At 41.6% G+C, this 23292-nt stretch overlaps 3 protein-coding genes across 8 annotated transcripts in view; 1 reads left to right on the forward strand and 2 right to left on the reverse strand.

Moving 5' to 3' along the window:
* Positions 1-5679: 5679 nt before the first annotated feature.
* On the reverse strand, positions 5680-11653 carry LOC106804940 (UBX domain-containing protein 1-A-like). 3 transcript variants are annotated; one of them, XM_014806353.1, is made up of 11 exons: positions 11473-11653; positions 10438-10491; positions 10155-10204; positions 9741-9954; positions 9330-9461; positions 9031-9150; positions 8306-8377; positions 8066-8117; positions 7719-7826; positions 7239-7419; positions 5680-6971 (listed from the first exon to the last, which is right to left on the reverse strand). In XM_014806353.1, the coding sequence occupies exons 1-11, from the start codon at positions 11523-11525 to the stop codon at positions 6931-6933; spliced, it is 1077 nt and encodes a 358-aa protein (XP_014661839.1). In that variant the 5' UTR covers positions 11526-11653; the 3' UTR covers positions 5680-6930. The 3 variants fall into 3 exon arrangements, with proteins under 3 accessions (XP_014661839.1, XP_014661838.1, XP_014661840.1); XM_014806352.1 differs by having other exon boundaries at positions 10137-10204; XM_014806354.1 differs by lacking the exon at positions 11473-11653 and adding an exon at positions 11279-11297 and having other exon boundaries at positions 10137-10204.
* Positions 11336-17987, forward strand: LOC106804941 (DNA repair protein RAD51 homolog B-like). Of its 3 annotated transcripts, none has more exons than XM_014806358.1 (10): positions 11336-11397; positions 14203-14305; positions 14871-15008; positions 15334-15451; positions 15617-15708; positions 15882-15976; positions 16220-16333; positions 16551-16680; positions 16981-17102; positions 17420-17987. In XM_014806358.1, exons 2-10 carry the CDS (start codon positions 14216-14218, stop codon positions 17541-17543), a joined length of 1023 nt encoding a protein of 340 aa, XP_014661844.1. In that variant the 5' UTR covers positions 11336-11397; positions 14203-14215; the 3' UTR covers positions 17544-17987. The 3 variants fall into 3 exon arrangements, with proteins under 3 accessions (XP_014661844.1, XP_014661842.1, XP_014661841.1); XM_014806356.1 differs by lacking the exon at positions 11336-11397 and adding an exon at positions 11830-11931; XM_014806355.1 differs by lacking the exon at positions 11336-11397 and adding an exon at positions 11833-11936.
* A 61-nt stretch (positions 17988-18048) lies between these two features.
* Positions 18049-23292, reverse strand: part of LOC106804939 (DNA polymerase alpha subunit B-like) — a 12444-nt gene continuing 7200 nt past the window's right edge. For both annotated transcript variants that reach the window (XM_014806351.1, XM_014806350.1), the window contains exons 8-15: positions 22916-23071; positions 21453-21677; positions 20897-21006; positions 20515-20623; positions 19897-20003; positions 19644-19703; positions 19295-19421; positions 18049-18938 (exon numbers count right to left, since the gene is read on the reverse strand). In XM_014806351.1, coding sequence (XP_014661837.1) covers positions 18798-18938; positions 19295-19421; positions 19644-19703; positions 19897-20003; positions 20515-20623; positions 20897-21006; positions 21453-21677; positions 22916-23071 — 1035 coding nt within the window. In that variant the 3' untranslated portion in view covers positions 18049-18797. The remainder of the gene's footprint in view (positions 18939-19294; positions 19422-19643; positions 19704-19896; positions 20004-20514; positions 20624-20896; positions 21007-21452; positions 21678-22915; positions 23072-23292) is intronic.

Consider the following 23292-nt stretch of genomic DNA (forward strand, 5'->3'; position numbering starts at 1 on the left):
GAGAGAGAGAGAGAGAGAGAGAGAGAGAAAGAGAGAGAGAATGTGAGGGAGAGAAAGAGAGATAGAGATAGAGAGAGGAAGACTCGGATGGATGGATGGATGGATGGACGGACGGACGGACGGACGGACTGACGGACGGACGGGCGAACGGACGGACGGAGTGATGGACGGAATAATTAAAATATATTTATATTATAACATGAATTAATTAGCTGCGTCCACTACAAGTTAGTATAGCTGTTGTTATTAATAATATTTTACACAAATATACATATATGTACACAAATAGGCCAGGGGAGGTTGGCATCCTGTTCCTTGATGAGCTTGCATCACAGCCTCAGCCTGTTTCTTTCAACAAAGGACGTTTGCGATAGATTCATCCGTTTGCATAAGAGAAGAATGTTTGCAAACAGTATGGTTTTTGAGTAAATTTGTATTCCACTTTTGTCATCACATCACAAATAAAATGTTGGCAACACAAAAGTTTTCAGTAAAAATATTATTTTTGTGCAACTAAGAAATACATGGTATCATTCCCAGATGCCAGGAAAACGCATCTAAGCACTTTAATTTTCTAATTTTCTGCAAGTGGGGCGAATACAAGGGGCACTACAAGTAGGTTTTACAAATATTGCACCCCCTCCTTCCTAAAATTCTGGATCCGCCCCTGCATACGCGTGCTTAGTTTGCATGATTGCTTCTACAAGCCTTACAAGCGCACATAGTTACAGTATTAGGGTTATTCGGAATTCGTACGTAACGTGGCGGTATTTTATTAAGCATTACTTAACTTTATATTAGCTATTAGTATTAGCTTAGTATATTTACGGTGACGTAATCACTTTAATGCATGAGCAAATTATCCAGCTAGTATACACTGCGGTCTGTTTTTGTATTTGATGGGCAAATTAACTGGCCAGTATATTCACTGTACATTCACATTTATTTATACCAGTCATTGTCATAAGCGGACAAATTAATCAGTCTGTATTCACTGTGATCAGTTATTGTCAATATTTGCCAAATCGATCAGTAAATTACGAACGATCAAAACATCATTAGGGTGCGAACTATTTTTTATGGGACGATAAAAACTATTCTGTTGTGTCAGTATAGCTCTTACACAACGCTCACACGCATATAGATTCTAATGTCTATTAGAAATCAAAAATGGATTTTGCCAATTAATTATAGCTATACATTCGCATTATCTCACTTTTGGTGTAAACTGATAGCGTTCTGCGTTACTGACTGTGGTAATCCAAATGTGTACGTGCATGCAAATGTATATGCGCAGACAATAACATTCCGCCATGACTTCTAAATGAAAAACCCGTTGTTTGGTAGAAAAATAAGCTTTATTGTACGTGCAATTTTACAAACAGGTGAAACATAATATGTACATAAATAATAACTCGTTGGCAAATGTCAACCGGAGATTCACATAGAACGTTATACTTTAAAATCCAGATACTTACAAACTCAAATAGATACATAGTCTTCTCGAATTTTACTATTGTTAATATATTAATAATTCCTAATGATCAATAAATAATGAGTATCATTTCTCAACTCGTTAACTTGTACTCTTAAATATAAACGCCAATCATTTATATTGACACTTCAGTCTTTGACTAATGACATAGAATAACATGGAATTGTGTGTATAAATTGAGGATCATCTGGGTGATGTAGCTGTTACATGACACCTCCGCATTTTCACCGTACCTGCGTGCACCGGCGAATCTAGGAATATATCCTTCTTACAATACATAGTTCTTCTCGAAGTGTCATCACCTCGCCGACCATTTCCCGATATATGAGGAACCCCCCGGGTGCATGCGGCATGCAGCTTGTGGATTTAGTAGGCCTTCGTGAGACGGCTTGCGCACATGCAGTGCTCTGCGATGCTACGTTCAACTTGACTAGATGACACAACACGCGAATATCGCAACACACGCAATGCTCTCTCTCTCTCTCTACGCGCGTATCGCGTACGCTCTCTCTCTGCGTAGCGCGTATCGCGTACGCCTCCTCTCTCTGCTAGCGCGTAATTCGCGTATCGCTTTCTCTCATCACGCGTAATCGCGTACGCTCTTGTCTCCTCTAGCGCGTAATCGCGTACGCATCTCTCTCTCCTCTCTCTTTAGCGCGCGCGTCTCTTCTCCTCTTGCTCTCTCTAATCCGCGTCGCAGCTCTCTCTCTGTCCTAGCGCGTAAGTCGCGTGCGCGCGAGCGAACCTCCCTCTCTGTCTCTCTCCATCTCTCTCTCTCTACCGGCGTAGCGCGCGCCTCTGCTCTAACGCGTAATCGCGGTGCGCCGCGCTCTCTTCTCTAGCGCGCTCTCTGCTTCTCCTCTACCGCGTAACGCTGCGCGTCTCTCTTCTCTTCTAGCGCGTAATCGCGTACGGCGCGGTCTCTCTCTCTCTCTAGCGCGTAATCGCTGTACGCTGCGACTCTCTCAGTCTCTCTAGCGCGTAATCGCGTACGCGCCGGCTCTCTCTCTCATAGCGCGTAATCGTGTATACGCGCGCTTCTCATCTCTACCGCGTACGCGCGCTCTCTCTCCTCTAGCGCGTTATTCGCGTGCACGCTCTCTCTCTAGCGCGCGTGATTTCTCTCGCTCTAGCGTGCTCTTTCTTCGCATCTCTCTAACGAGCGCGTGCTTCCCCTTTTTCCGTCCTCTCTAACGCGCGTGCTCTTTCTCTCGCTCTCGCTAACGCGCGTGCTCTTCTCGTCACCTCTCTGCTGAGCGCGCAGGTGCTTTTCTCTCGCTCTCTCTCTAGCGCGCGGTGCTCTTTCTCGCTTTCTCTAGCGCGCTCTCTCTCTCGCTTGTTCTCTCTAGCGCGCACTCTCTCTCGCTCTCTCTCTCTCGCGTTCGCTCGTTCACCATCTAATAGATGCAAAAATAATCTCTCTGGACTCCGTACCAAGCGATAGCTTCAGGAGTCCCATCCATCACGGCCGCCTTCATGTCCTTAACAAACGACAGAGCTGTGTTGCTCTTCACCCCGATGACGTGTAGTCGTGGTGCGGATGCTTAGTGCTACATATCGTATGCGAATACACGCGTATAGTAAGTAATACACGCGTATAGTAATACAAGCGTGATGTAAGTAATTACACGCGTATAGTAAGTAATGAGCACGCGTATAGTAGTTAATACACCGTATAGTGAAGTAATACAGCGTATATAAGTAAATTACCCGTATAGTAAGTAATACACGCCGTATAGTAAGTAATACACAGCGTATACGTAAGTAATACATGCTATAGTTAAGTGAATACACGCGTATAGTAAGTAATACACGCGTATAGTAATACAAGCGTATAGTAAGTAATACACGCGTATAGTAATACAAGCGTATAGTAAAGTAATACACGCGTATAGTACGTAATGTACACGCGTATAGTAACGTATACAACGCGTATAGTATAGTAATACGCGTATAGCTAAAGTTTACACGCGTGATAGTAAGTAATACAAGCGTATAGTAAGTAATTAGAGCGTTTAGTAAAGTATACACCGCGTATGAGTTAAGTAATACAAGCGTATAGTAGATGTATCGTGGACACAAAAAATATTTGCAGAATCGACGGCAACACATCTAGTGTAATCTACCCGTATTATTCTTTCGATACATATTCTATAAGTTTCTGTGATTCCCAAGCCCTGTATATATCAAACGAGAATGTTTTGTCGAAATTTATTCATTAAAGTAGAGCACACGTAATCGACAGTCATATACCATGATAAATATCTATGTCTTCCACTTCACGTCACTAGATCGGGAGGCAGCGCACTGGCGGTGTTACGTTTGTGTACTTTAGCAATCTAATGGTGAGGAAGCGTTCTATTCCGGATTCCTGCGTCTGGCCTTCGTCGTTAGTTAGCGCGGGTCTTATATATCTTATCTCGTCTAAGCGATACAACCCGTATACGTAGGGCCTAATATCAGGAGTGAATAATAGAGATAATATAGATAGATAGAGATAATAATTATAGTCTATGCGCGCGTCGTAAAACTAGGGGCAGCAAGAGGATGCGCAGATAAAACCTTATCGCCATGAGACGGAAGACTGCGCGTCTGTATTTGTCCTGTCTGGAATCTTAGTTACTTTTTGTCAGAGTTACCGTGGGGTACGCGCGTCCCAATGCTGCTGTGGAGAGAGAGAAAGAGAGAGAGAGAGAGAGAGAGAGAAGAGAGAGAGAGAGAGAGAGAGACAGAGATGAAGAGAGAGAGGCGAGGTGTAGTAGGGGATAGAAAAGGAGAGACAGTGTGTGTGGTTGTGTGTGTGTGTTTGTGGTGTGTGTGTGTGTGTGGTGTGTGTGTGTGTTGTGTGTGTATGTGGTGTGTGTGTGTGTGTGGTGTGTGTGTGGTGTGTGTGTCGTGTGAGAGAGAGAGAGAGAGAGAGAGCGCGCACGCGTTCGTGGTGCGGGTTACGAGCAAAGACCGCGGCACTTCGTTAGACGGCTAGAGTCAACGACTTGGAGGCAGGTCCAAGGACGTAAGGCAGCGACGGGGACGTGCGGAATCCGTCTAGGTTTCAAATCGAGCGAGATCGCGCTGCGGTTTGTCTCTGAATAACTTGATAACTGATAAACTGATAAACTTGTTAAACGCCATGGCGACTGAGTTTATACACATAGGTAGAGAGTTTATACACATATAACCCCGATATTTTAACCGAGACAAAATGTTTTTAAAACGTTATCGTAAAACACTACAACTACATTCTACTTATCTCATCCCATATAATATGTTACTGAAATGATTGTGCGCTCCAACATTCTCGAATGTAAATTCGACGACGTGATGCATCGCTTTCCACGTTTGGATGCACATCGAAACGAAATTAGTTTCTTAGAACTGTTAGTTGCAGGCGCATTCTTTTTCCAGGCTCCAGCGATCATTTTCACTGCTTCTATTCAACTTCATATGAGACAGAACTAACAACACGGGATATCCTGACAAAATGTACACAGAGAGGAATCGTGTTTAAAAGAAATTAATTCGCGTTGGACAACATCGTCGTCAGTAGTGTATTGTTACAGTTTTGCAAGCACACACGCATGAACGGAAACCATGCAAGCACGAATGTCTGTATTACATCACTTCTCGAGGACTCATTTGTCCCAAAAGTTGGTGCAAATCAGGCGCGGTTATCGACTTGTCACTGGTGTTCTTGGCAATTAACCGTGAGCAGTTCGCCACTTACCATCTAATAGTATCAACATTACCCTGGAGGGGGCAACTGCCTCCTTTGCCCCACCCTTCCGCTAGCTATACGGTCTAGGGGCTCCAGCTCCTAGACCATGACAGAAACATGGTAAAGTTACGAGTACTGTATTCCATATATGCAGTGCATAAAGGTCCAGTCTACGAGAAAAAGTCAATGTTAAGACGGAAGTAATGCTGAAGTAAATTTTGTTTCTGACAACGGGCCCCTGCTTCGTAAGTCTCAGTTACTCCTGCAGAGATTCACTGTCAGAGCTTCTTTGCTGATAAGCATTCGTCATCAGAACACGTTAACCAGTCAACTGCTCTCACGAAGGCTAACGCTCCATTAGGAGTGTTCCCAACTTTGATATCGTTAATGATTAATGATTGATAATCCTAACCCTAACCCTAACCTAAATGACATTAAACCACAAACTGATATATGACCAGTCATATAATATATATATATGTTATTATGACCATTAATGACATTAAAGTTGGGAACACTCTTAATGGAGTATCACCCCTCACGAACGTATGAAGCAGGAAACACTTCGTACACACAACGCCACAACAATTTTCGTGAACGCGAACCTGACTTTCACCTAGTCACAATCTTCAACTTACATTCATACCACCAGTAATATATATGTGTGTATATATATATATACATTACATCGAGAGCTAATAATACCTTTTATTACTACTTTTATTACTACATTATTAGCTCTTGATTACATACCATAGGCAAAACGTAGGTTTTTTTTTATCGCACACAATGATGTAATACCATACAGATTTCGGCTATATGCAGCAAGCGTTTAAAACAATCACTTCCTCAACGTGGTAGATGAAACTTATCAGGCCATCATGCGTCAATTATTTCTACAACTTCACGGCAAATTAGCGAAATTCTTTCAGCATTATTCTTCATTAAATTAAGGTTCATTTATACTGCATACCTCATATTATTCCTCATGGATATAAAAATAATAATAACAAGAAACCTGCATGGCTGCATTTCTTGACAATGGCAAGAATTCGACTATACTGGCTTGTCTGTGCATCGCAACAAGATGCATCGTTACAGTGATAATGACTGAATTAAATCACTCACGAGTATCATTTTCAGTCAAACTATCTATTATTTATGCTGTAATTATTTGTTAGTTTAGGAGAGATAAATATAACTTCGTTTCACCAAGCTTGGTGCGAGTGCTATATGCACACAACCTTCAACAGTATAACCTGCACCGTTGCTACATAAGCAGGTCAGCCAATGGGGCTAAACACATCGGGAAACGAACACACTGCTACATTTCAGCACGTGTTCATTTATAATGTTATTTGTAACAAACAGCACACTTCCACAGATCGTTAACTTAATGGAGAATGATGCTGAAACTTGCTGGATAAATAACTTAATGGAAAGAATCTGTGTATAGCAGTTAACAGATTTGCAGACTGTTTTGGGAGAGCCCTAGGCACACTACGAAAAAATGGGATTAGGGACTGTGAAATCACCACTCTGACCACTACCAACAACAGCCCCTTTCACAAACTTTACAACACATGTTGACAATGCACAGCTTGTACTTATATTATATTACATAACCCAGCAAATATCATAACAGCAGTGATTGACATGATGGTACATGCTCACAGTAAAACCTATGAACAGTCTCAGTTTTTGCCAAACGGTAGTGCTGTCAGGGTTTAGTAACAAGCAATACGGATGTTGGAACAAGACCTGAAATAAATAAATAAAAAAGATAGTTACCACTATTCCCATGAGTCACAGCCACACCCTACATCACTTGCAATATTTCCGACTCCATTTAATGCCGAAGTTAATTATATTCGATATCAAAATTGCAATAAAACCGAATCAAATTAAAACAAAAAACAAATCTATGTTAATGCCAATGTTAATAATATTTAGAGTTTAAATCCAAATCACGACGATGAAGCTTGCACAACAACTTACGCAAGCGATGAACTATCGCGTAGACCATACCTAGTTCGCAGAGTGGCACCTCCATCTCCTCCTCGGTGAAGATATGTTTCGGGAAGGTTGTCATGAATGTGAAAGGTTCTGCCTGATCGGGCAGCCGCATCTGCACAAAGAGCCGCACCGCAGCCAGCTGCTCCTTTGCGCCAAACTCCTGGATCAGTGACTTGCCGCCCACTAGCCGTATCTGCAGCGACATGCCGACATCGCCGCGTTACCGGAAGGGATCGGGAGCGAAGCAGTTCCGTTCAAAGGCGCCACCGCGGCGGCGCGAATAGCAGAGCGAACGAAAATAACCCAACCCGCGCTACCTGCGCCCGTAAGTTCACCCGACGCACTTCTTACACGTAGAAGAGTTGAACGTGTTTTACCGCTTGCACGAATGGCGTACGCGACGTGGTCGAGCTGTTTCTTGCACATAGAAAAGTTAAAACTCGCTTTAACATTTAAGAATGGACCGCGGAAGATGATCAAGAAGACGACTACCTGTAGTTTGCACTTGTCGTATTCTTTCTTCGGATGCGGCTGTGTCACCGGTGGAGGGTCCGCTGCTACGGGAGCGGGCGGGGCAGGTGCCGAGTCTCCGAATTGGAACTTTAAGTGTAGACAAAAATTCACTACAGGAGCAGAACATTTATGCATTGCCACAGGTAATTATTTTGCATAGTTTAGCAACGATCTGTTTAAAATTTCATTGACATTCCTCAGAAACACTGCCCAATTACTTAATTCACAATACTAGTATTATATCAATATATCTGGAGGAATGTGGTACTAAATTAAAATAATTAACTTTTAACATTCCCCTTTAACCTTAAACCTTTTTAGCTTACCTTTTGTTTTCGTGCTAATTTATCCTTTTCTATTTGATTTTTTACTCTTAATCTGGAAATAATGGTAAAAAGTGTCATTTCCCACAATAATTATTTTAGTCGAGAACAAAATTCCTCATATTTCTAAATAAACAATTTTTTAAAGCAAGTAATGGGGCTATTTTAACCATTTTATTCGCATTTTGTGACTTCATACACGTATAGCTCAGATAACATTTGAGTATTAATTCATGAATGCACCTCGCAGCCTTTTCTTCCATTTTTTCCTTTTTTCTCTCCTCTGCCATCTTCTTCATCTCCTGCTCTTGGATCCTACAATAAATGAATAACACCTTCTTTATTTACAGCTCACAAGTGATGACTTCAATGTTGGCCATGCATGCACTACAGTTCTGATGGATAAAAGGAGGGTCATCTCATTGAACTAATTATATCTACCCAGCTAACTGCATCACATATTGATTAAACGTGTTAACTCACTGTACTGTAAATTAATTAGTAAAACTAATTCCCTACAGCCAACGCCATCTACAGGTAAATAATTACACACAATTGTACCAAGCTTTGTTCCATACAGATAACACCAGGAATGTACTAGAATGATTGTCCCAGAGGGACTAATAACACCCAACCCCCGAGTCGAGCTGTACATCCAACTTGCCCATATACTTTACCTTGTATTGATACCTCTTCTTATCATGTAGTTATAGCCTCGAACCTCAGACATGGTTTTAGTCATTCACCTGACGTCCGAAGCTATAACTACATAATAAGAAGAGGCATCGAACAAGGTAAAGTGTAAGGACAAAGTGGATGTACAGCGCTACTTCTTATGTCATTTTTATTGAGTTTCACGTAATAAATCATAGGTAAACTAGGGCATGGAAATGTTGAATTTCTTGTGTTTCGAGCGTGTCATACTCCTCTATACTATACACTCCTGCTCACACTATATAACATCACACCTGTTCTTAGATTCAACCATTTCCTTGCCCGTACGCCTTCGCTGCATTTCCTTATCAAGTTTCTCTTTCCTCTCCTTCTCCTCTCTCTGCTCCCTTCGTTCTTTAATCTTTTCTTGTACCCTTGTAGAACAATTTCACCAAACGATTATATTTTAAAGAGCTTACGGACACAGACGTTCTGACGATAAATAAAAAGTTCAAATTGCTACAACTATTCAACTGGAATTCATCTTTGCGCATAGCATACAGGTATACTGATTGCAGTTTTGGTATAAATACATGAACAAGCATAAAAATACTTTTGCATTTGCTGCTGCTTTTCCTCTTCTGTCAGTGGTTTTACTTCTTCAGTTGATTCAGAAAAGCTACTGTGTCCAGTCTTGACAGCATGTGCCTCAACATCAATTTCTCGCCGAAAATTCCTGTTACACCTGCACATCAGATGGCGAAATCCATGTCTCATAAAAATCACATAAAAATTTGTTGTATCCAATGTTTATAATATACACATAAACTATTACTGAAACATAACCGTTTAAGCCAGTTTAAGTTAAAGACGTTACAAATGAATAATTGTATTCATCCACGAATTGAAGTTACCCTTCATTACATTTAGTCTCCATGCTCCACACGTGCATTGTACTGAAATTCAAATGCAGGTTTGCTATCTAAGACATTATACGAACTGGTCAGCGTGTAACGGTACGTACTCATCGCATTTCAATGATTTAACATTGGTAAGTGCGACAGGGGCATCGTCTGCTTCCTCCTCCGCCTTGTCCTCTTTCACTGCTGCAGAGCTTGCTCCATCCTCAACCTCCGCTGTAGCTGCACCTGTATCTGTGCTCACGTCATCTGTAGCCATCGTAGATTCCATCGCAGCCTCAGGTTCGTGGCGTAGTTTCAGGCTAGCTTGCCCGAGAGCTAAACATCGAGGGTTTTGCATAGGGTTTTTTAGAGGCCGTCGCTTGTTCGTGCCATAGCATTATTGGAAGATTACTAAATTCAAAAGGAATTCACTCAGGTATTTATTATTATTATTATTATTACTATTGCTTTCACTATATTAATGAAGACTATACCTAAACATTGTACTATAAACATACTTTCAGATTGAGGGCTACCTGCTTGGCATTCCATGTCAATGTCAGGATCATCATTGTGTGCCAGCAGCCTGAAAAGTAAATGCACAAAAACGTATGAATTGCTACGTTCATAAATGTTTAACTATGAGAAATTAGTTACAATCACAGGAATAATATTATATTTAAATTCCACGTTTTACCAAATACTATATAGTTTACATAGAAGTGTGATCAATTAAATTTATTCTGATATACTTGAAATTTACACATTTTGCATTGATCGTCTGATCTTATTAGAATGATTAGTTCTGCACATCCATACCATTCCATGGCTGCTTCTACTCCTTGGTTATTTGTAACAGTAATGGCCTTTTCACTGAAAAAATGCATACATGATTTAAACGCAAGGCAGTGGCTGGAGGTACGGCAACCGTATCTCCAATTTACGAGGCTGGAGGTACGGCAGTCCATTCGCTTTCATACAAATGAGACAAAGATGGCGGCGGCCAATTCAGATTTCGAAATAATGCATTGGGAAATAAATTCACGATTTGAGTTTTGATGAGCTAGAAAACACTCGGATTAGGTATGAACATGAACAATATTGTAAACTTTACATCAGAAGACTGCAAATAATTGCTTCAGCCCTCAAACAAATGCTAAAAGGGCTTTAACAAATGACGGCTGCCGTACCTCCAGCCACTTTGTAAACGCAATGGGTTAAGTCCATTTTCAAATACAATAGAAGTTAAATCTACATACTTACCACTCTAATGATCTATTGAACTTTCACAGTTAACAGATGTTTTTTGATGTGTCTGAACTTTTAATTTACCTCCTCCTTTCTACTGACATTCTAAATTTCATCCAAACTCCTCCATCTATACTTACCGTTTCTACCACATCCCCTACACCCTATTTATGGGTCTTTTCTATCTAATCCTAAATACCCCTGCTTACTGACATCTATGATCTACCTTATTTAAACTTTTTCCTCTCTCTGGATCTTTTCTATCTCATAGTACATTGCCTCCTCTTTGACATTGTTACCATGTGCCGTTTCCAGCTTGATTTTTTGTCTATACTCAGACTACTGCACTGAGTCTGACATTCTGAATCTTAATCAATATCTCGTTTTTTAAACCTCTACCTCTTACTCTTACTGCTTATCCTATCCTGTATCCGTAATCGTGTCAAATTCACGGAAGGGAAATCACCACCGGTGTTGTTATGAAGTTGATCATTGATGATAGTACCGCCAGACCAAATTACAATGCAACTTGTAAGTCGTTGTAGTTGTAATCGTATTATGATTGATGTATTTAATGTATATGGTAAATTGGTACACGTAACTTACGCTTTATTTCGCTGGAAACCCATTTCCATGAGCATGTTCAACGTTGAAGCCATTTGTTATCGTTTTACTAATACATCCACACCATCGACATTAAACAAACGGCGCGTCTTAAAATTATCCACACTAGAATGACAACGAATTTATGGGGGGTGCCATTAGCATCAGCATAAGCGCCCTCTACTAAGACCGCACGAATCCGGGGCAAAATAAACTTGTAATTTTATTTGCAAGAATTTATTAAAAAATACATTTCATTCTGTTTCATTTTTTTGTATCAACATTTACTATTAGAATCATATTACCGAGGCCTAATCCTTATTAATTTTTGTTTACTCTATATTTCCGTCCAATAACCGCGTTGGTAGTGCGTTAGGCGGTTCGCGCGTTAATTTGAGTTGGAAAGTTCCTCCGTCTGAAAAATCTTCTGTAAATAACTGGATAAAACAGTATAAATAAAAAGTACGGTAGGTGGAACATTATAATATTACTAATATCGGTTATGATCAACATTATCCTGACTCTGTTAAGCTTGTAATGATCGCGTTTATTGTGTGTATGACTGTTCGTGGTGGTTGCACGTCACACTATATAACCTATAGAGTCCTATAGCCTATACTATAGGCTATATATTAATAACATCGTGGCATAGGCATAGGCATGACCATGATATATATTATATATGGACTAACTAAAAGTAAAGTAGGTCTTTGAGTAAACCATAGTCAGATATAGAATGAAGATAAAAGATGAAAGATCTTCATTCTATATCTATGAGTAAACCGACCAGGCTCTCCGACTGTTACACGTCGTAGGACGTAGTGTTAAGCGAGAAGGGAACTTGTAAGTTGTAGTTGTGGCTAGTCTTGTGTGGTAGACTCTACCTCGGTTCAAGGATAGATCATGATAGAGATGATGTCCAGGACGGTGATACACTGATAGGATAGGATGATGTCTATTACTGGACACGCTCTAGAGCTATCCTTAATTGAGCCCTCTACCTCTATAGGCTCTACCTATGTATACTCTAAGAGCGTGGTGGAAACGTGTAGAACGCAGTGTGGACGTATATGGACGTACTGCGATCGTGATCGAGCGCGGTGCAGTCAGCATGAGCGTGGAGCTAGAGCGTGGCCAAACTTTGAACATGTTCAAAATAATCGTGGTGCGAGCGTGGCGGAAATACAGCGCAGTGCGGGCCTATTAGAGACGTGGAAGGCGTAGTACCCAGTGAAAAAAATACACGGGGGCTCGGGGCGATTTAGCCCCCGAAATACCAAAAAGAGCCCCGGAAATGCCAAAAAGACCCCCTGTAAATTTGCATAGAGTTCAATGCAAGCCAAATTTTAGAGTGCTATTTTCATGCACGCGAGCTTGAAAAGAAGCCCCCGAAAAATAAATGTTAATTTTTTCCCTGGTAGTACCCACCGCCACGTAACTCGAGCGTAGTACGAACTTAATGGTCGTATCGCAAGCGTGTCGGGTGCGTGAAAATTGTCGCCCTGTTCTCAGCACGATGTCAATACGTTTTCATCACGCTGTTACTACGTCCATGGAGATGTCTCTGTGACCTGACCACGCTCTCGCTATGACCATGGTGCGTCTCTAGCAAGCTCGACCCGTTCGTACTACGATTGTACTACGCCCAACACGCTCAGACTACGCAGTTTTGGCGTTCGCATTACGTGTTAGTTACGCTCAGATCACGTCCTGCAAACTTGGGGTATAATTTGGGGTGCTACCCTGGCCACCCCACCAGTTCAGTGTCCACTATGGATGAGGCAACACTACTCCATGACATGTTTCTCGTAGAAGGACAACTCGAACTACTTGATTGCCAAGCCCTCAGCATGCTGAGGAGGACGAGAAGAAATAGAAGACAACAAAGATCTTGCTGGCTCTCCCCTTGTCTTTTGGCGGCATAGTTGTGTCCGTAGAAAATAATCTTGATTTAAGTTGATAATGTTGATCTTAATTATCTTGATGTTAATCTTGACAGCACGGCAGAATGAATGATGATGTATAGAACGCGGCGCGGTATTAATATGATCGTTGCCAGCGCAGGTGAGCATTGCTAAAGCGCAGTGCAAGCGTCGTTCGAACGCAACACGATCTAATTGGGCGCAATAAAGACGCAGTCCGCACAGTGCAAGCGTGATGCGGGCGTGGTGTTGAGCGTGGTGAAAGCTTGTTGAGCGCAATGAGATTGGGGTAAAGACGCACTTGGATCGTAGTATGGACGTAATTAGATTGTAGTATTGGCGCTGGGGCCCAATTGGCCACGCTCCAACCACGCTCACCACGCTCGGGCAAATTTTTTGAGGACGGGGCGATCGTGATGAGCGTAGCTCTGGTGTGATTGGGCCTTTAACAAAGTCATAACTGTTTAATTTTCCCACTGTCTGATTTATCCTCGTTTAGCACAGCCACAAATAAAAATCTTGAAATCTTGAAATCTTGTGTGTTTCTAGATTCTATCACTTATGTTTCTGCATGTATGGTCACTTATTGCGTACGTGTTCGCGAAAGAGAGAGAGCGAGCGAGATAGAGATCTAGCAAGAGAAGACGAGACAGTGTCAGATAAAGAGCGAGTAATGTAATAGTATTATCTAGTTCAATTATATATCATTATGAATTAGTTATGAATTACATTGAAATGCAATTTGAACTTTTATATTTTCAGACAGCCAATTGAATATGAGACAATATTTAGTGGTTTATGCATATTGCAGGTATATTCGCTACATGGCGATGCAGATGGAGCAACATGTTCAGCCACAGGCCACTGAGGAAGACGAGGAAAACTTTGGGCCATTGCGTGTCAAAGTATTAGAGGTGATTGGCTAAATTCTTAAATTCATTGTATGATTAATTATGAAATGAAACAAACTTGTAGATAAACTGCATGGCTGGTTTGTGGCAGGTAATAATTGTTTTGATTACTGATAGTGTTAGTGTTACGCGCAATCTTCCGATCTGCGCTGTGCATTCTTAAAATCGCGAAATTGCGCAAGGCTCCACAGGTATTTGAAACAAACTAACATATACGGTCTGAGGATCCGTATAATATAATATTGTTATATACTCTATTAAGAAAGTCTATAGTTAATACTATAAAATATTTTATAAACTCATGCTGCATATGCAAATGATTCCTACTTCAAATTGTAGAAGAGGAGTTTATATTTTAGACTGCGCAAGGATGCTGATCAGTAGATTGCGCTGCGCGATCTTGAAATAGCACAGATCGGAAGATTGCGCGCAACATTAGTACTCGGTACTACTATGCTTGACTTCAGGTATAGCTCAAAATCCCTGATGTTTATGCCAAAGCGTCTTCTGCATTTTTCCTGCACATTCTTAATGTTTGTTTGATGTAGTTGTTACTGTTTAATTGCAGAGTCACGGGATTAGTGCAGCAGATGTGAAAAAGCTTGAGGACGGTGGATATTACACAATAGAGGCTATCGCATTTACACCCAAGAAGCAACTGCTTACGATAAAAGGCATAAGTGAAGCTAAGGCAGACAAAATATTGGTATGAAACAAAAGATAGCAAAAGATATACATTATTGACACAATACATCTTAGGAAATCCTTTTACCTGGTGGTCTCAAACAACGCTGTAAAATATACTAGTTAGCAAACCAATGTAAATCACAGATGTTAATTCACAATGCTCACGCCACTGCCAAAAATGTTTACCGTGTTTGTAAAGCTATTCTGTACCGTAGTGTGTGCATATCATAAACATATAGTCTAGATAAAAACATTTACTTGCCCGTGTGTTCGTCACATGCTCATCACTGTCGCCGTGCTCTGATAAAATGGTTCCATGTTATTGACCTGCAACGTTTTTACAGGTGGAGGCGGCAAAGCTGGTTCCGATGGGATTCACTACGGCGACCGAGTTTCACCAAAAACGATCCGAGATCATACAGATCACGACCGGTTCATCCGAACTCGACAAGCTACTTGGAGGTACGTGTATATATGTACAATCATAAACATGTCTGTACAGCATATCTACGTGGTATCACGCGGCGATCGTGGATAATTCGACATCATGTATTCCTCATAGTGTACATGTGTTTATATTACAATGGGTAATGAAATGTGACTCACTTGACTATTGTTTTTGTGCAGGTGGCATTGAAACTGGCTCTATCACAGAGATCTTTGGAGAATTCAGAACAGGAAAAACCCAGATTGCACATACGATTGCTGTCACATGTCAGGTATAGCTGATTTGCCTATGTTCGAGTATATGTGGTGTTTCTAAGTCACTAAATTCCAGCTGGACTGAAGAAGATGATGTTAACGATTCATATATACTTATGCTTGTACTCTCCTGTTAAATTCAATTATATATAGCAAATGTAGTTTAAAATATTTTTTACTTGTTTTTTAGTTGCCAATAGACCATAATGGAGGCGAAGGCAAATGTTTGTACATAGACACAGAAGGAACATTCAGACCGGAGCGATTACTAGCAGTTTCTGAGAGGTATACCATAGCAAGCGTTCAATTTTCTCAGTCATCAATTGCCAAAAGCAGAAGTCTACATATAAGTGTGAATATAAGCCTAGGTGCACATGCAGTTGAACATTTAACGTTTTAGTCCAAAATCTTTCACGAAGCATTCGTGCTGAAGTAGAAATGGTCAAATTTCCTAGCATTTTAATTCAGACTAACACTCAGCATGTATTTCTCCATCCTATAATATAAGTCTGTTTTGACTACTTGCAGGTATGGCTTGATGGGCCAGGACGTGCTGGATAACGTTGCTTATGCCCGCGCCTACAACACCGACCATCAAACCCAACTACTCATACAGGCCTCAGCCATGATGGCAGATTCGAGGTGCGATGATCATTATACAGTCATACCAATATCAGTCATCAATGCTAGAGTTTCCAAACATGCAAAACTTTCTCATCGGCGTGTTTTTTTTTATCGGAAATCAATTCATAAATTGCGAGTATACTTTCCTATCCAGTGTGAAGCAAATGTTAGGACAGTGCTTCCGTATATATGTTAATGAAAAATTGTGTTGGTGTTGTCACGCACGCTCACACAGGTACGCGCTACTGATAGTGGACAGTGCGACGGCACTCTATCGCACCGACTACTCGGGTCGTGGTGAGCTCGCAGCAAGACAGATGCACATGGGACGCTTCCTCCGGCTGCTGCTGCGGCTAGCTGACGAGGTAAGCCATCACAATATACACTTCACAGACACGCACGCACGCACGCACACACACACACACACACACGCGCACATATAAACATGTTAAAATTGTATTAGCAGACTTTGCAATTCAAAGGGCACCTGTCTGTAAAGGACTTTTAGGCATTTCCCTTGAATGGAATTGTACAGTGAAACCACGTTTATAGATCAGACACCTATCTGTCTATAAAGAACACTTGGAATTTCACTTCGGTTGCAGTGAAAACGCCCCTATAGAACTGACACGTCGTTAAGCGACACTTTATGCGCGTCTTTTCAGTTTGGTGTTGCTGTAGTTATCACGAATCAAGTCGTGGCGCAGGTAGATGGCGCTGCTATGTTCAGCGCCGACCCTAAGAAGCCAATAGGCGGCAACATCATGGCGCACGCATCCACAACAAGGTAAGCAACTCAGTAGACATCTAATCACATTTGTCAAAATTACCCAAAATAGTATGCTGGTGTATACGTAGCACGGTAGCACCACCTGCATAAAATGCAACGTGAAGGTTAGGTTTCTTCTATTGAATACAGTATAACTAAGCTACAAATTATAACACTTGTCACTGTGTGTTAGTCTGGAAAAAATTCTTTTCAAGTAGGGTCTGATGATACCTAAAAGCAATGAGTGTTGCACAATTAGCACATACATTCACTTACCCTGTCCTTGGATATTGTAGTTACCTTGAAACCAACAGCTCTTAAATGTTTATCTGCAGGTTGTACCTTAGGAAGGGGCGTGCCGAAACTCGTATCTGTAAGATATACGACTCGCCCTGCCTGCCCGAGTCGGAGGCCATGTTTGCGATAAATGCAGACGGCATCGGCGATGCAAAGGACTGATGGCATTGTGGGACGCGAGATAGGATGGTGCCGCGGCTGCTTAAATATCCCCCCCCCTCCGAAACCCCGGGCCTGACACGGAGACCACTAGTACTCACACGCTGTGTTATAAACGATTGTCATATCAAAGTTTACACTTATCACTCCTGTATGATCAGGTAGTCAATTCTTAATTTCTTTTTTAGTAAAATACATATTTTCAACCTAGTATAACAGTGGTGGATGCAGTAATACATACCAAAATTGGCCGATTGAGTTTTCCTGTGATTGCCAAAAGCAAATATTTAATACATTGCATTGCAAAAATGTTTTTGCATTATTTTTAAGTCAATTGTATATTTATGTACAGTAGAAATGAAATGTACAGTATGTAGCTTTAAATTGTGTCATATATACTAATGTTGAGTGTTTGTGTGAAATAAAAACATACTTGGTTAAGTGTTAGATATATCAATATTGTATATGTGCATCGTAATTAAAATGAAAACTTTCCAGTGTAAACTGATTAACTGAATATATTTCTTTTATTCCATCCTGTACCACAAGTAGTAACTATACAACTATATTCACTTAACTTCTATTGTAAATATACAAATCTATAATATATAATCATTTAATTTTTAAAACTGTCCTTTACCATGTATAGTATGTAATTGAAACAAATACAAAATTATACGATCTAGTGATATCACCTGGCAAGCCTGATGTTATTTTATTTAACACTCAGGAGAACATAACATACGGAAGTCTGACTCGTGAGAACAAATGAAAGTTGACATTTGCCAGTCCAAAGATACTTACTCTTGATTTTAACTTAATAAATCATATCTTAAAAGTTACACATGTAATTTTAATAGCAATCAGATTCATCCCTCTACAAATTATATTCTCCTGATAATATTATTTTACTTCCCAGTCCAAAACCTGGGCTCTGCCAAATGACAGTTCAGTTCATGCACATACTGTGTTTTACATACACTATGTGTATTTGCTGTGTTTCACACATGCATTTGACATTTCACATACATATGTACTTGCAGTGTGTTACATACAGTTGTTTGCTGTGCTTTACATACACAAATTTCCTGTGCTTTACACACACATTTATCGTATTTTACATGATATGTGCATTGCCTGTGATTTACATACATGTATTTACTGTGCGTTATACACACATTCGCTGTTTTACGTACATGAATCTCCCCAGCGCAGACATGAGGAAACTGGCCACTACTGACATAGCTCTACCATCCATCATATGCGCACAACCTCTGCGACCGTGGTGAACCCGGCTTTGGCACTGCTGTCGGACTGCACTAGTATGCGCGCGTATGTCCCGCCCGTCTGACCTTTAGAGAGACGCCCCGGGTTCACGCACAGGCAGCCATTGATGCTCTGAAAGTGCAAGTCATGCAGCACACATTACTGACGTGTGCGCCGTAACGTGATGCTTGAATTCAGAAGGTAGGAGACGTAGGGAAGGAATATGAGTACATTGACGTAGTATTTCAGTTCGGAAGATAGGAGAAATGTGGCAGTGACGTTCATACTTTGATGTACTACTTTAGTTTATAGGGGAAGGATGTGCATACTGTGATGTACTGTTATGGTAGAAGCAGGAGAGGGATATGCATAACTAGATGTACTACTTTAGCTCCGAGGGCAGAAGAGGCGAAAGCGAAATACATGTCTTGATGTGCCATTTTAATTCAGAAAGTGGATGCAGCAGTGGGTAGAATATATATGCTTACCTTAGTGTACTGCTTCAGTTCAGAGGGCAGAAGCAGCAAGTGTGGAGTGCAACTCATTCTGCTGTACACTTCATATTTCTCATAGTTGACATTCAGTTCCTCAGATGGTGGGTTCAGAGGATAGTAGCTAAAAATGAAAAGCACCGATCTCTACCTGCTCTATTCTTGCATGCTATTAGACAATCACCAATATCAATGCTATTAGTGGGTTATAATATATCAATATTATCAGACCACTATATGCATTGAGTTTTACAAAGCAACTGTGATGCAACTGGAAAATTAATTATGTGGAAATTGTGAGGAATTTCTCAATATATTTGTAGTGTGAAAAAATGTCGCTCCTTACCTTCCCTGCTGCAACAAATGCTCGGTCAGTCTTGAAAGCCTATCTGCCGTCTTTGGCTGCCTATAATCAATGGGACGAAAGTGCAATGGTCATCAATCAAGTGACAGTGCAAAGTAATTCAAGGCATACATAACTATTTTCTCTCCTCTGATAAAACATTCGTGGGGTCTCCCCAAACCCATCCTCTGACTCACATTCGCTGAGCTTACAGACTCCCCAGTGATCAGCCCTCCTGATTTGTGACTATACTTACAAGTTGATTTCTTCAGCGCCCATGTGAAAGAGAACGTCCGTAGAGGTGAGGCCCACGCACAGTCCATCGATGTTGAGCGTACTCGGATCACTCACGCAGTAAAACCTCTACAATACGATGCGCAAACACACACACATGCGCGTTAGTTCTATCGCACGTCTGCCGTCTCTTTGTGAGGGTGAAATCGAGGTTAGAATGCCGATGATGATACGTCATCAAAATCCGTAGGCTGACCCCAATTAGTCTTTTGTATCAACAAATGACACTACAAACCTTTACACATCTTTGAAGTAATGATGTTATACTGTTATATTAAAACCATGGATTAATCAACGATGATCGCGTCTAGACAGAAATGACGAAGAAGAGACGTCAAAGTAGACTATCGTGGGTAAGTTAGTACACAAATTCAATTCACAAGTATAAACTATAAGCATTGTACCAGGGTAAGATTATGCATATAAGGCGTCTATTTAAAAATGTTATCCATACTTGAATGGTTCAGGCGAGAATGTAGGACCCATGGATAATAATGTAATTTCACACATAAGGTGGAAATCAGTAGCAAAACATGCTTAGTTTTCATTCCAAAATTTCTCTTTTAATTTTCGTAGTTACCTTCTGCAGTTCTCGGTTCAGCTTTCCTATGTTGAATGGTGGCATTGGGTAGATGCCAGGATGATGAATATCTCGCTGAGATGGAACTAGCACTACTTTCAAGGGCAAACTACAACGATTTTTAAGATTTTTAATTATTGAATTTCAAGCACATTGTAGCAACCTCGTGCAATTTTATGGAAGCAGAAGCTGATAGCTCATAAGATTCACTTGTACGATTCGTCTTAGTTGTTAGTAATGGTACTGACTTTTGATTTGTTCGTCAAATTAAACATTCAATTAGTTCAATTATTAATGAAAGTAATTACAGCAGTTTCCTCACCCCAAATCATTAAAAAATATTGTACACGACATTGTTTGACTACACTGATTACCCACTTACTTTTCTACAGCTTGTCCAATAACTTCGAGTATTTTTGTGAAGTGTTGCTCATAAGTGACGTCACTCAAGTCTTTGATGAGTTCTGACTTGGCATCCACGAAGGGGCCAAACTGAAGTCATTCACAAAGAAATCGTAATTGCTCTGACGAATTGTCGAACCTTTCAGTCATCATTAACATCAACAGAAGATAAAGGCATCAACAGAAACTCAAGAGATGTGTGAGTGATACGTAACGCGTGCACTCACCATGATACAGATGCCAGGTGGCATGTGATTGTAATATAGTAGTAATATCTTAGTAATATAGTACTGCTATACTAGTAACACACAAACTAACCATGATGCAGATGCCAGGTGGCATGTGACAGTAATATAGCAGTACTATAGTAGAAATATATTAGTACTATATTAGTACTATACTAGCGATATGTAACGCACGCACTCACATGATGCAGCCGTCATGGGACACATATATTAATTTAGTAGTACTATAGTAGTACTATATTAGTACTATATATTAGCACTATACCAGTGATACGTAATGCGCGCACTCACCATAATGCAGACGTCAGGCGGGTGTGACTGCAGGTAGCTGACAAAGTCCGCAAGCGGCTCGTAGCCGAGGCTATCGCTCGTCATGTAAGGGCCAGATGCCATGACGACGGACAGACGCTTGAGTGTCGCGTCGCGCGCGGCGGGCGCAGTGAGCGTCGGCGTGTCGAGCAGCGTCGTCGGCACAAAGCTGCGCCCCGTCGAGTTCATGCCCTCGAACAGCGCCACCTGTGGAAAATCGATCGCGGATAGACGGCGGCCTGGAGCGACGGCGGTGACGCTACATAGACTACGTCCGCGCGCACACACATTACAACGATTCCATCTACGATGGCAGTGAACCAGTAAAAAAATACACGGGGGCTCGGGGCGATTTAGCCCCCGTAAATTTGCATAGAGTTCAATGCAAACCAAATTTTTGAGTGCTATTTTCATGCAAGCGAGCTTGAAAAGTAGCCCCCAAAAAATTTATTTTCATTTTTTTCCTGCAGTGAATGCGTACGTGCGTTATTCATGGTCAGTGCATAATCAGTGTGCGAAATTATCGCTATTTTGCCGGCGGCCGCTGGTTCAACCCCCCATATAATCAGTCCACTTGGCATATTCAAAATATTTTGCCTTCTTGCCTTCATATCAACACTATTTACCAATTTCCTGACTAGTTTTTACTTTGTGACTAGTAAGAAGTAAATCATGTTCCAGCAATTCCTGTCAAACAAGTAGAACTCCACTGATAGCGATGAAATACTGAAATACTATAAGTATGCCTAATAAACGCAAAGCTAATACTTTTATTAATAATGGAATAAATTGAACAAAATTAAGGGCATGTTCAAACTTGTAAGGGCCTGTTTAAAATTTTGGGTGGGCCTGTTCACATTTTGGCTACTTTCATGCCCTGATAACGGTGTGTACGTGCGTGTAGCGGGCTACGTATAATACCATGGTGAGGGCGGGAGCGACAACCATGATGCAGCCTCACGAAACTTGAACCCCAGACCCAGCATTGAAAATAGCAGTTAACTCACTCACTCCCTCTCTTCCTTCCTCCCTCCCTGCTTTCCTTTTTCCCTCCCTTCCTCCTTCTACCGTGCATACCTGGCCAGGAAAATCCCATACCCAGCATTGAATATAGTTCACTCACCCACTCCCTTCCTTCCTCCATCCCTGCTTTCCTTTTTCCCTCCCTTCCTCCTTCTACCGTGCATACTTGGCCAGGAAAATCCCATACCCAGCGCTGAAAATAGCTGTTCACTCGCTCCCTCCGTTCCGTTTTGCCTCCCTTCTTCCTCCTACCGTGCATACCTGGCCGGCAAACAGAGAGTAACTGGTGAGTTTGTTGAGCTGCATGGGCGCTCCAACTCACCCCGGCGCATCCATGTCTCCCTCCCTCCCTTCCTCCCCGCTTTCCTCGCTCCCTCCCTGTCTCCTTCACTCCCCCCTTTTCTTCCTCCTACCGTGCATACCTGGCCAGGAAACAGGGAGTAGCTGGTGAGTTTGTCAAGCTGCATGGGCGCGGCCGCGCGCCCCGACACGTCGATGTCTCCCCGCAGCACCACCGACCTCGCGTTGAGCCTGCCAACACTGTCGCAGTACACACGGCCAAGCACCGTCGATGGCTCCTGTGAGAGATAGAGAGGGAGAGAGAGCAGATATGAGAGAGGGAAGGAAAGACAGAGAAAAGAGAGGGGGACAGAGAGAGCGAGGGTGAGCAGGGATGAGAGGGGGGAGGGAGAGAGAAGGGAGAGAGCAAGGGGAAACGAGAGAAAAGGGAGAGAGCAAGGGACAGAGAGAGAGAGAGAGAGACAGAGACAGAGACAGAGACAGAGACAGAGACAGAGAC

Source organism: Priapulus caudatus, unplaced genomic scaffold, assembly GCF_000485595.1.
Source record: "Priapulus caudatus unplaced genomic scaffold, Priapulus_caudatus-5.0.1 Scaffold93, whole genome shotgun sequence".
Classification (NCBI taxonomy): Eukaryota; Metazoa; Priapulida; class Priapulimorpha; order Priapulimorphida; family Priapulidae; genus Priapulus; species Priapulus caudatus.